The sequence below is a fragment of the Ranitomeya imitator genome, chromosome 2, assembly GCF_032444005.1.
Source record: "Ranitomeya imitator isolate aRanImi1 chromosome 2, aRanImi1.pri, whole genome shotgun sequence".
NCBI classification, from domain to species: Eukaryota; Metazoa; Chordata; class Amphibia; order Anura; family Dendrobatidae; genus Ranitomeya; species Ranitomeya imitator.
In genome coordinates this window covers 135,699,051-135,713,067 of record NC_091283.1, presented here as the reverse complement: position 1 = coordinate 135,713,067, position 14,017 = coordinate 135,699,051, and the positions used below count along the sequence as shown (strand labels likewise).

The following is a 14,017-nucleotide window of genomic DNA, read 5'->3' as shown; positions in this document are numbered from 1 at the left end:
ACAATGTGGGATATGGCGGGCTGTATCATATTAAGCAACAAAAAAAAATATTATTTTTTTTAATGTGCATGAGGTCTGCAGACAGCTTCATATCACCGCCTCTGTAGCCGCTGCTCCGTTAAACTAGCCAGGCAAAAATTAAATGCTATTTACTTGCAGATTACCCCTATTTCTGCAGGTAAATAGGGTTTCTGAAGATGACAAATTACCTTTAAAAATGAGCATTTCAATATTATCCTAAATAGCAGAGCATCCAGACTTGATTTCATGTGCCATGCAGTGTGCAATCGCTGAAATAAAGTGATACCATGTAAATAGTTGTAGCACAGTCATGAGAAGAACTGAGTCCTGTGATAATATGAGCCTAGCGTAGGCGGATGCTGTGTTAATGATCATAACTGGCCTGCTCTTGACTTTACGTGTATGTGTTCAGGGCAGTCACTGACTAGTAATTGCAGATCCCTGTTTGCAGTTGCACTTTGTCCTACTTTTGCTAAGCAAACTTTCCAGAAGCTGATCTGGATCAGACAAGGAAGCAGCTCTGGTGCTAGTGGAGGAACAGACACCTCATTCCTATACATCACAGGCTGCTGGTGTCATGAACAACCCCTACATGTCTTCTAAAAGAGGTAAGAGTCTTTTCTTGGTGTTCCATACCCCAGCCACTTCCTAATATCGTCAGTCAAATGCAATTCATTCTTGTAGCCTTCTGCCCTACCAAAGCACCTGTATGCCCATAGGTACAATAATATATTAATGCATGTTTTCTACAGATACTCAAAGGGCTCTGCACCTGCTCTGTTCTTACCAAGCCAAACTCTCTGCATCTGGACAGAAGATGCTCAGAGATTCCCTGGAGGAGGTGACGTGTATGCTGAGAAGTGACCTCTTCCAGGCTCTTCTGGGTATGAAACTTTTTAACAAATTTATAAAACAATGATCAATGAGAATAATTACAGGTTATGTATAAATACTATATCCTTAACATAGAAGTAACTGCAGAAAAACTAGCGAAAATCATTTACTAATGGGAATGTTTCCACTTTAATTAGCAATACAAAGAGAAAGAGTAATCGTTGTTTTAACTATTATTTCATAATTCAATTGTTAACATGAAAATAAGAATCTCTGTAATATATCTCATCAGAGAAATCTGTTTTTCTTTTTTTCCTCCTCCTGGACTGATCTTTTATGGCCAACCAAATAAAATCTGTCTTCAGTTAATGAAGATTTTAATGTTAAGGGTAAGATCACACAGGGCGTTATTGCTGCTTTTATTACCTGATCTTCTTGGCAGGAAAGAAGCTGCGTAAAAAACGCAGGTTTAGGTGCATTTTTGGTGCATTTTTTGTTATGCATTTGGTGCGTTTTTTTTCTCTTTGTCCATGCTAAGGTCCTTTGAATTTTCAGCAGCAAAATGCAGCAAATAATGATACCTGCGTTTTTGCAGCGTTTTTTCAACACCCATTCAAGTCAATGGGTGAAAAACGCTGAAAAAACGCAGCAAAAATGCTGCGTGTGAACTTAACCTAAAGATACAGGAGTTGACAGTTGGTGATCATAAAATTTTATGGAGAGAGGAGGGTCAACGAGGAGGAAGTGGGAGGAGCTAGAGGTAGACATAGACATGCTGCTGCATGTTCTCCTTAAATTACATTTATACTTTAATATTAAAAGTTTAAATTGTAACCTGTTTCAGGAGAACTTGCAGCAGAACGTCTGCGGTGGCCTCTAGTTACTCCTTCCTCTTCCCCCTCTCTTCTCCATAGAATATTATGAGCAGCAACTGTCATCTATCTGAATGCGGATTTTCAGTCCTGGAGGAAAAAGAAACACATTTCTTTGATCAGATATATTGCAAAGTTTCTTATTTTCTTGTGTACTATTGATTTATAGAAAGAAAAAATTAAAGCAATACTATCACAATATAGTGATGTAACGGTTAATATTGGTTGCAAAGGTTTGTGGTGTCAGTTTGCATAACAGGTCGATAAGAGTTAATGTCCTGTAAATCAGGCTATGGTTGAAGAATTCAGAGTTATTTTCCCAGGAAGGGGGAGTCCAGGGGATTAGAAGAACAAGGGAGGCATAATAGTGAAAATACTTTGCGATATTGTAAGATATTTTGTAGGATAGCTGCATTCATTAAAATAATAAACATTAGGATAATTAGTAATTGGAACAAAGTAAAATCTGTGGTGTAAATGATGACAGTGCTAGACTCAGATACTTTTTTTAAACTTTAGTTCTTCTGGTTGAACTTCAACAAAATAACAGGACACACATTAACTATGGTGTCAACCATCACCCAGGTCACCCAGGTCGCGCCCAGATAATTCTCCAAAATAAGTGGTGTCCTTCAACCACCTGATATCACCTATTATTATTGTTCTAGATGTAAGTGCTCCATTTTTGTAAGGGAAAAGCATATTGAAAATGCAATTGTCAATTGAAAATCCAGGTTCCAACATCATAAAATGCATGCCCATATGACATTACAAAGACATCCTACATTTTTGTTTCCACATTACTTGTGACACCTTAGGTTTTGTTTTCCAGATATACAAGAGTGTTATGAATTAACGCTGAATTCTTCAAACACTGATGTAACTGAGAGACCAAACCTAGACCCATTCAAGGAGGACCAGCAGGTAATCAAGCTTGGTAGTTTAATGAAGAAAATGTTAACGAGAAATGCAAACATATTGGGGCAGAGGCATTACCGTAATTTGCCTGCACCCTATCAATAAATATGGCAAGATTTGACTCAAAATGCAGTTTTAGACCTATTTATTATGCATTTTTGATATTTTGCAAAGATGGCAGCCGTGGGTGGGGGCTGTTCAACAAGTCCCACCACTGTTACCAGAGAGATCAAGCAGATCCCACCACTGCTAAGTAACTGGCTGACAAGTGATGGACGAGGCCACGGCTGTTTCCACTACTTTGCCAGTTATTGGAGAACTCACATTGAGCGCATGGTATATACTTCTCCAATTCCAACCCATGGAACATATATATATATATATATATATATATATATATATATATATATATATATATATATATATATATATATATATATATACCCTGGTATGGTCACTGCCAGCTCCACAAGAACAGAAAAAATGAACAACTACTAGCTGCCATCACCAATCGTTTATACAGACTGATTGGACACTCGTTACAGGTAGTGTATGGATTCAAGGGTGTGGTTTATAGAGCAAGAGGAACAGAACTATTAAATTTTATATATTTAATCCGAAAAGCTTGTCAAGGTTTATAAAAAAAATTACAAGCATGATAAAAAATGGGAACGAAACAATACCCTAGTGTGGAGAGTGCCTTTTAAACAGGATGCCTCCCAGCTATTGGCTGGAAGCGATTTTGCAGGTGTGTATGCTGGCCCTTTAGAAACAAGGCAGCGTGTGCTAGGCGCATTCCCGGGAACTGCGGCAGGCTCAACACCAGAAAGCAGGTAGAATGCCGGGGACTACGCCGCGTGGCTGCTGTGAGTATGCCTGTGTCCCTGCACGGAGGGGGAAGGGGAACCATGCATGAGCACCGGCAATAGGGCTACAACATGCTCAATGAGAGGGGAACATGTCCCCAACCTGGAGATTTCTGTATGTGAGTCACCCGCCAGGGCCGTGGGGTACTCGGTACCGGGTCCTGTTGTTAAAGAGGTCACAGTGGCGGCGACGTGGTCCGTGGGCCTGGGCGTCCAAGTAAAAGGGGAACAGTCTTTAAAGGGGATGTGAAAATAATAAAAGTTTGTGACGCCACCTGTGGTTCTCAGTCAAGAGTGAGCAACGCTGCTTAAAAAGGGTCCTCTGGGGCGATGGTGATGCAGCAAAGATGGTGTCGCTTTCCACAGGTGAAGCGGGATCCCCAGGGCTCCTGGTGTGTTTGGCCAGAGTGGTGTGGTGCCAGAATAAACAGAGGACACAGGATTACAGTCTCTTTACCTGGTTTACTGGTTGTAGTAAGCCACAGTCCAGGGTACCAGCAACAGGTGGTGATGTGATCCGGCTGGCCTGGAGGCAATGGTGGATCCCTCTCCTAGGTGAGTTTTGTAAGCCTTCCTGCTTGCGCTCTTATGCGAGGTCCTTGCTGCCTGTGGCTCCCTTACAAAGTCCTCTCTCTCCTGTCCTGGGACAGTAACCTGTTTGGTCAGCAGTGAAAGCCTTTTTACAGGGTCTCTAGCATGACCGTCTGGCTCTCTGTTTACTGCTGCACCTTCAGGTGTGGGTGTGGATAGACGACTTGCAATCCTCTGTGCTTCTGGTTCTGCTGTGAGACCTGGAGTACAACACAGCCTCAGGCTCCCGGTGCCCGATTTCAGCACTTTAGCTTAGAGGGTGCGTGGTCACAGTTCCCCTCCAAGCTCCTTTCTTCTCCTTTGCTTCTCCCCTCAAATGCTCACTATCACTGCAACCCTTCAGGTTCTCTTCCATCCTGGAGCTGCAGCACACACCTGGCTGCATGGCCCCACTATCTGCTCTCACTCATCTCTCCTCCACTTCTGCTACCAACTGCCTAACTCCTCCTCCAGACCAGAATACATATATCTGGGGAAGCTCCACTGAATCCAGGTTCAGAGCTCCCCTTCTGACCTGGATTCAGAATGTGTTGCATGTAGGTGCTTTACCTGGTAAAGGAAATCCTCCTTGCCTCCAAGCATGACATGACCCTCCCCGAAAGGAAGGCAACATCACTGTAACAACTGGTTACCTGGGGTGTTATATTTAGATATTAATTTTTCTCTATGACAGATATTATGTTTTCACTTAATTTTTGGAGAACTATTCATGCATTATCGACTACAGCAAAGCCTTTGACTGTGTTGATCACCAGAAACTTTGGAATAACATGAAGGATATGGGTTTTCCAAACGATTTGTTCAGCCTCATTAGGAACCATTACATTGACCAAAAAGCAACAGTCTGAATGAAACATTGCATGGTTCAAAGTAGAGCAAGCGTCAGCAAGGCTGCATCCTATCACCATTTCGCTTCAGTTTCTCTTCGATTTAAATGCAGAAGCCACTTTCTTTCTAAAAAAGAAGAAGAAATCTAAATTGCTGGACAAATCATCAACAATCTTAAATACACAGGCAATACAACATTGATTGCAACTAGCTTAGATGGAATGAAGGATTTATCACGGAGTGTCAAGATGGAAAGCTTGAGCATGGGATTGCTACTCAACACAAAGAAGGCAAATATATTGTCTTCTGCCAGGTTCGACCTGGACACATTTGAGATGAAAAACGATGAACTGGAAGTTGTAAAGGACTTCAACCTACTTAGATCGATGATCACTTAAGATGTTGCGATGACACCGGAAGTCAATAGGAGAATTGCTATAATTTTGACCATTTTTCTTTGTCAGAAAAAAAATACAAAAATGTATTGCTTGGAAATTCGGAGACATGTCGGAAGTTTATAGAATAAAGAACAATTTACATTTTACTCAAAAATATATCTATAAAGAGAAAAATCAAGAGGAACTGAACATTTTGCAGTGGTCTCCTAATTTTTGTCAGAACTGTATATGGGACTTAAGGACAATATTTGATGATGTCCCACATCATATTACTGCTATAGGTTTTACTGCAGCCCTTGGAATTTATTCAGTCTGACAATGTGGCCCTTTAAGCCTAAAAGGTTGTGCACTTCTGGTTAAAATGTAAAAATATGTACCAAACTGCACTAGAAAGTGTCACAAAATAAGTCAACCAATATGTGGTGCAAAACCAAAACTAGACAAACGTGTCTAAACATGCATAAAATGTATCAGTCCGCATGAGCAATTGTGATAAATTTGGCACATTGTCAGACTTTCTAGTCTATGTTTGCACTATCTAGGTATTGGATGAAGCAGTGAGCAGAGGCCATGTAGCTTTGTCCACCGCCATATACCATGGAGTGTAAAAGTTTTGGCACCCCTGGTCAAAATGACTTATTGTGATCAGTTAAGCAAGCTGAAGATGAAATTATCTCTAAAAGGTCAATATAAAAAGATGACACATTTCCTTTGTATTTTAGGCAACACAAATATATAGTCATTTGTTACATTTTAAAAATTACAAAAAGGAAATTGGGCAGATGCAAAGGTTTAAGCACCATTTGAGCTGTGTGCTCAGAAAACTTTAACCAACATTTCAGACCTTAATTAGCCTGTTAGGGTTATAGCTTGTTCATTATCATCATTAGGAAAAGCCTGGTGATGCAAATTTCTCAGCTTTATAAAAACCCAGTCTCCTCTAACCTTGTGCCAAAACACAGCAGCCATGGGTTCTTCTAAGCAGCTGCTTAGCACTCTGAATATGAAAATGGTAGAGGCCCACAAAGCAGAAGAAAGCTATAAGAAGATAGCAAACCGTTTTCAAGTTGCCCTTTCCTCAGTTCGAAATGTAATTAAAAAATGGCAGTTATCAGGAAAAGTGGAAGTCAAGATAAGGTCTGGAGGAAAGAGAAAAAATTCAGTAACAGCTTCTTGTAGGTTTGCTAGAGAGGCAAATCCGAATCCCTCCTTGACTGCAAAAGACCTTCAGAAAGATTTAGCAGACTCGGGAGTTGTGGTATATTGTTCTACTGTTCAGAGACACCTGCAGAAAATATGGCCTTCATGGAAGAGTCATCAGAAGAAAACCTCTGCTGCATCCTCACCATAAAATTCAGAGTCAGAAGTATGTAAAAGAACATCTAAACAAGCCTGATGCATTTTGAAAACAAGTCCTGTGGACCAATGAGACTAAAATATCACTATTTAGCCACAATGATCAAAGGTATGTGTGGAGAAAAAAGGGCACAGAATTTCAGGAAAAGAAAATCTCGCTAACCATTAAGCATGGGGGTGAATCAATCATGATTTGGGGTCTTGTTGCAGCTAATAGCACGGGGAATATTTCACGAGTAGAGGGAAGAATGGATTCAATGAAATTTCAACAAATTCTTGATGCAAACATAACACCTTCTGTAAAAATCTGAAATTGAAAAGAGGATGGCGTCTACAAATGGATAATGATCCTAAACACTTATCAAAATTGACAACAGACAACTTGAAAAGGCGCAAACTGAAGGTTTTACTATGACCCTCATAGCCCCCTCATCTTAACATTATTGAAAATCTGTGGCTAGACCTCAAAAGAGCAGTGCATGCAAGACAACCCTGGAATCTCACAGAACTGGAAAAAGGGGGTGTTACTAGTTACTAACCGTGCAGGGTGCCAACATTTTTGCATCTGCCCATTTTCCTTTTTGTAATTTTTAAAATGTAAAAGATGAAAATAACTTTTTTTTGTGCCTAAAATATAAAGGAAATGTGTTGTCTTTAACTTTATGTCTTTTAGAGATAATTTAATCTTCAACTTGCTTAATTTTTCACAATAACAGTAATTTTGACCAGGGGTGCCAACATTTTTACATGCCAATGTATATGGAATACAATTATATGTATATGGCATATATACTTTTGTGCTTCCTTGATGCTAACATTTCTTCACATTATTTTTTATAGACTATTCAGGATTCGGATATTAGAGATAACATGAGATCCAACTTGGAGCCTCAGTGTGTTCGAGTAATTGGGAAGATTACAGAACAAAAAGAAACTGTGCAGACATTACTCTGCCCACAACACACCATTCTTCCCAAGGTCAGACTGTCTAGATATAAGTTCATACTTGTTTTTCCACAATTAATGTTACCAATGGGACTTTTGTTTTATGTTTGCGTAATCTTATCGTAGATTTTAGGAATTGCATTTTTTTAAATCATTTATTCTTTGAAACGTACCTCCTTTGTCAAATGGAGAATTGAGAAATAAAGGTTGCAATACACGTTAGATAAAAGTTTTCTGAACCCGCCAATTTCAAGTAGGATCTGCAACCATATGATGTGTATGTGGGCCTCTTGATTCTCACCTGATGGATGATGATTAACTTTCAACAACCAATCTTTTGGTTCAGCATGGAAATGGGTCACTGCCTGAAGAGTCTGACAGCAGACCTCTCATAGAGAACACTGAAAGTGTCTGCCAAGTCGAGCGTTCCTGTGTATTGGGGGAGTTGAGAGCAATTGCTGTCAGCTTAAAGCTATCAAGTGGATCTGATATCACACTGCTTCTGTCATATACAACAAAAACTGATAGAAAAAGGTCCAAAGCAAGGATATGTTAAAAAGTATAAATTTTATTTAAACAACAAAATTGGAATGAACATACAAGATACAAGTTTCTAGACTGATGGCAAAATATCATACCAAAAAAGTATGCCCTACAGAGTATGTACAGTCAATAGGGCTATAATACAGGAATTAAATACAGTGCATAGAATCATAGAATGTTAGAGTTGGAAGGGACCTCAAGGGTCATCGTGTCCAACCCCCTGCTCAATGCAGGACTCATTAAACCATCTCAGGCAGATGTTCATCTAACCTTTGTTTGAAGACTTCCATTGAAGGAGAACTCACCACCTCTCGTGGCAGCCTGTAAAAAAGTTTTTTTTTTTAATATCTGATCTGTATCTTTTCCCTTTCAGTTTCATTCCATTGCTTCTTGTTTTTCCATGCGCAAATGAGAATAATGATGATCCCTCTACACTGTGACATCCCTTCAGATATTTGTAGACACCTATTAAGTGTCCTCTTAGCCTTTTTTTTTTGCAAGCTAAACATTCCCAGATCCTTTAACCATTCCTCATAGGACATACTTTGCAGTCCGCTCACCATCCTGGTAGCTCTTCTCTGAATTTGCTCTAGTTTTTCAATGTCTTTTTTTTTTTTTTAATGTGGTGCCCAGAACAGGACACAGTAATCCAGATGAGGCCTGATCAAGGAGGAGTAGTGGGGTATTAATTATTTCATGTGATCTAGACTCTATGCTTCTCTTAAAAACTTCCTAGAACTGTGTTTGCCCGTTTTGCTGCTGCATCACACTGTTGACTCATGTGCAGTCTGTGATCTATTAGTACACCCAAGTCTTTTTCATATGTGTTGTTGCTTAGTTCCATTCCTCCCATTCTATGCATGTAATTTTCATTTTTCTTGCCCAGATATAGAATCTGGCAATAAATTTATATAATTTATACAATGTGATTTTCTGGATTTTAATTTTTGATATTCTATCTCTCAATGTTAAAATTAACTTACCCTTAAAATTATAGAGTGTTCATGTATTTGTCAGTGGGCAAACTTACAAAATCAGCAAGGGATCAAATACTTCTTTCCCCCACTGTATGTTCTTTTGCACATTGATGGCAGATGATTCTTTGGCATGCTGCAAACTCTGCAATAGGAAAGTAAGCTGTGGTCATCTCAGCTCTTACAGACTAGGACCTTAGGCGCTCTATTAGCACATGCAACAAAATCACCGGCTCATTTGGCAGTCAATCCAGCCAGGAATCAGAGCAACCCTCAAGTTGTCCTCCTCCCCTTCTCACCTTGCTCATCTTTCTGTCAGCCAAGCTGCATCCATAGGTAGCACCTGTTTGGTGTCATCCTTACCACAATCATCATCATTGTCATTCTCCTTTACTGCATGTCATACTCCAACTCTTCCTTCTCCAATAAAATGGCAAATATCCATTGCCGGTTGTGTGGCGAGGTAACAATCATATGTTCCCAGTCATTCACTGCCAACTAAACTCACAGCTTCTCAAATTGCTGGTAGTGCAGTTGTTGCCTTACCAGCTTGTGGATTCTGCTGCCATTTGAGAAATTATGGCATGTGGTCAGCCTTGCAGGAAGATACCAAGATGCCATTATTTCTCACAGAAAGAGGTACAGAGGGAAAGAGGTTTCTGTTTTCACATGCAGGAGAACGTAGTGGGCTATCTGAGCTTGTCTTTGCACTCCTTTTTTGTACTGCACTGTAGATACCTTGAGTAGCAACTATGAACAGGGCCAATACATGAGTTTCATAGCTCACTGGGTGAATGTTTTCACTTGCAGTGATGCACCACTGCATCTTGGACAGGTGGTGAGCTGCCGCTCTTTCCAATGATAGGCAGCGGTTATATGTCTCCTTCTACACCTCTTCCGGATCTTGCTCAACGGTCACTATATAGCTTCAAGAAAGAGCTCTGAAAATGGAGCTAATTTTGAAAAGGCTTGATGACAAGTCAGAACTTCTTCAAGCTCAAAAGAGTGCCACTGTTTTTCTCCAGAAATAACAATATATTTTTGGATGGCTTGATAAAAAGCCCTTTGCCTAATGATTTTGTGATTAGCAAAGTAGGTGCTGACCACAAAAAAGGGATATTTGTTTACTTCCAGTTGAGAGGCAATTACTTTGGACATTCAAAACAGTACAGCATATCTGTTTTGTTTAACTATTAAAGGGATAATTTTTAGGCAGCATATAGAAAAGTAATTGCTTCTTCATTAAGCAAAGTGCAAAACTCTTTATGCTCCTTAGACAGGGATAATTGTTGCACCAAACCATGTAAAAATGCAAAGGCTTCTTCAATCTATATGCATCTGCTTCCAAAGGGATAGTTTTTAAACCATTTATAAAATTTAGGGAGCCTTAAAAGTCTTATACTGCAATGTGTTCTTAAATACATTTTTGGTTACCTCTAGTTACCATCCGTTTCCCCCTAGTCAGATAGGTTGAAGTCATTTGAACCATAAAAAGGCTTTGTTTGCATTTCAGAGCTCAAAATATATTCAATTGACTCCAAGGGAAACTCACAGTGTTCTACATGTATTTTCCAGGCAATTAGAGGCTTTTAAATTATGTGATTTGGGCACATTTATTCACCACAAATCAAATTCTTGGGGAAAACTCTGACGAAGTCAGCAAATTCAAATTTCAAAAGATCTGCTCTTCTCCAACGTTACGTGAATAATCCTGTTGCTTAAGATTGTTCAGTATAAAATTTACCTTTTAGATGAAGTACAATTTTAAGTGTGTGAACACCATAAGACAAAATAGGAGCACTCCATTGTGAAATACTGGTGATAAAAAACAGAGAAGAGTACCGTATATACTCAAGTATAAGCCGACCCGAGTATAAGCCGACCCCCTAATTTTGCCACAAAAACTGGGAAAACTTAATGAATCGAGTATAAGCCTAGGGAGGGAAATGCAGCAGCTACCGGTAAATGTCAAAAGTAAAAATAGATACCAATAAAAGTAAAATTAATTGAGACATCAGTAGGTTAAGTGTTTTTGAATATCCATATTGAATCAGGAGCCCCATATAATGATCCATAAAGTTTATGATGGGCCCCATAAGATGCTCCATATTAAAATATGCCCCATATGATCCTGCACAAAGGTTAATAATGGCCCCATAAGATGCTCCATAGACACATTTGCCCAATATAATGCTGCACAAATGTTGATTATGGCCCCGTAAGATGCTCCATAAAGATATTTGCCCCATATAGTGCTGCACAAACATTGATTATGGCCCTATAAAGACACTTGCCCCATATAGTGCTGAACAAACATTGATTATGGCCCTATAAAGACAGTTGCCCCATATAGTGCTGCACAAACGTTATGGCCCCATAAGATGCTCCATACAGACACTTGCCCCATTATAGTGCTGCACAAACGTTATGGCCCCATAAGATGCTCCATACAGACACTTGCCCCATTATAGTGTTGCACAAACGTTATGACCCCATAAGATGCTCTATACAGACACTTGCCCCATATAGTGCTGCACAAACGTTGATTATGGCTCCATAGATATTCCATACAGACACTTGCCCCATTTGCTGTTGCTGCGATAAAAAAAAAATCACATACTCACCTCTCCGTCGCTCAGGCCCCGGCACTTTCAATATTCACCTGACTTTGTTATGGCGCCGCTCAGCACTGACGTTCAGGCAGAGGGCGTGCACTAACCATGTCACCACGCCCTCTGACCTGAGCATCACTGCTGAAGACAGAGTGGTGGCTGGAATGAGGAGCAGGTGAATATCGCGCAGTGCAGCGCTCCCCTTCCCATTATACTCACCTGCTCCTGGCACGGTGCAGTCCCTTCTTCCCCGACGCTGCTGCTTCTTCCTCTACTGAGCAGTCACCGTTACCGCTCATTACAGTAATGAATATGCGGCTCCACCCTTATAGGAGGTGGAGCCCCATATTCATTACTGTAGTGAGCGGTACCATGTGACCGCTCAGTACAGGAAGAAGCTGCTGGCGCCGGGGAAAAGACACGTAGGGACCGCGCCAGGAGTAGGTGAGTATAATTAGACAGCCCCCGCTCCCCCTCCCCTGCCGACCCCTGGGTATGACTCTAGTATAAGCTGAGAGGGGGACATTCAGCCCCAAAAATGGGCTGAAAATCTCAGCTTATACTCGAGTATATACGGTAGATGGAATCTGCTCATATGGTGAAGTTGTTCAGACACAACTCTGATGAAAGTAGTGGTGAAGTGGTATTCTTTATATAGACTGCTGCTCCCCCCATTGAAGCAGCTCATTAAAACAATTGCCAGGTGAAAAAAAAGTTGTGGTGGGTGCTGTGACGAAGACAAGGATTAGAGTCTCCTTGAATCACAGCTTCCTTTATAAGTTGATTATATACTTCTTTGTAAGATAACCTGAAGAAGAAATCAGATTGATTTTGAAACTCGTCGCTGTCTTTTTTCTAAATAATCGTTGTTTTCCACACCTTCTCATCCTTGTCTTCACTATGACAGCGCCCACCACAACTTTTTTCTTATTTTTTATCTCGCAATTATGTGAATGCTATGGATCAAAAACAGTATATTGGTGTTTCATATGCTAATCTACATAAGTTATTTGGAGTCAATTTCACCAAATTCAGATTCGATTTGTTCCAAACTTTGCACAAATTTCTTGCGTTAGTCTTAAAGAAGAACTCCCATTTAGTTTTTTATTCATTAAATGTGTGTATATGCATGTAATGTAATGTGAGTGTACTAATATACTCAACGCTGCTTTCTCCTGTGTCCTGAGCTGTTCTCCTCTAAGAAACATCATCGCTCTGCAGACTGGCTAGGTCACACTGCTCTGCGTGACTCAGCAGTGACTTTTACATGTTAGACTATGGAGCAGCACAAGGAGGCACCATACGGTTTCTTTCTAAAAGAGACTTCCGGCTCACAGATAGGGCAGAAGGAGCACTAGATAGACGCAATTATGATAATGTCACTGAGAAGAGGTACAGAACAGCGCTGTAGCCCTGCTATGCGTGGCACAAGTTTTCTAAGGGAACAAATGAAGCCAGTAAAAAGTGTAAAAAAAAAAAAAGTTTACAAATTGTTAAAAAATTAAAAATATAAAAGTTCAAATCACCCCCTTTTTTCCTCATTAAAAAAAAAAAACAACAAAAAATACATGTTTGGTATCACTGCATTCAGAAACACCCGATCTATCAAAATATGAATTAAATTAATCCGATCATGAAAATGTCATATCAGAGCTTTGACCCAGCCCCAGATCCTGAATAATAGAGATGCTACAGGTCTAGGAAAATGGAGCCTTTTATTTATTTTTTTTACAAACTTTGTATTTTGTTTTCATCACTTAAATAGAAAAGATCCTATACATGTTTGGTATCTACAAACTCGTAATGACCTGGAGAATCATAATGGCTGGTCAGTTTTAGCATTTAGTGAACATTATAAAAAAAACACACAAAACAAATGTGGAATTGCACTTTTTTTAAATTTTACTGCACTCAGAATTTTCTTTTCCTGTTTTCCAGTACACTATATGGTAAAATCAATGGAGTTATTCAAAAGCTAAACTCGTCTCGCAAAAAACAAGCTCTCATATGGCTATATTGACAGAAAAATAAAAAAAAGTTATGGCTCTGAGAAAAAGGGGAGCAAAAAGTGGAAGCGCAAAAACGGAAAATCGCAAGGACGTGAAGGGGTTAAATGTTCCTTAAACAATCACTTAATTTTGAATGTCAAACATATGTTTTACTGCTAAACTAAGTGATTTCTTGAGGAACAGTAAAATACTGCAGCGAATCGAGACCTGCAATGGTTTTTGGCCACTTGGCATAGCTGCAGAGTATGAT

At 39.8% G+C, this 14,017-nt stretch overlaps 1 protein-coding gene across 2 annotated transcripts in view; it reads left to right on the top strand.

Moving 5' to 3' along the window:
- Window positions 1-508: 508 nt before the first annotated feature.
- The window catches only part of DLG3 (discs large MAGUK scaffold protein 3), a 299,457-nt gene continuing 285,948 nt past the window's right edge, over window positions 509-14,017 (top strand). Inside the window, exons 1-4 of one of the 2 annotated variants that reach the window (XM_069747299.1) lie at window positions 509-629; window positions 774-905; window positions 2,560-2,651; window positions 7,525-7,662. In XM_069747299.1, coding sequence (XP_069603400.1) covers window positions 599-629; window positions 774-905; window positions 2,560-2,651; window positions 7,525-7,662 — 393 coding nt within the window. In that variant the 5' untranslated portion in view covers window positions 509-598. The remainder of the gene's footprint in view (window positions 630-773; window positions 906-2,559; window positions 2,652-7,524; window positions 7,663-14,017) is intronic. The other variant, XM_069747298.1, reaches the window with a different exon arrangement.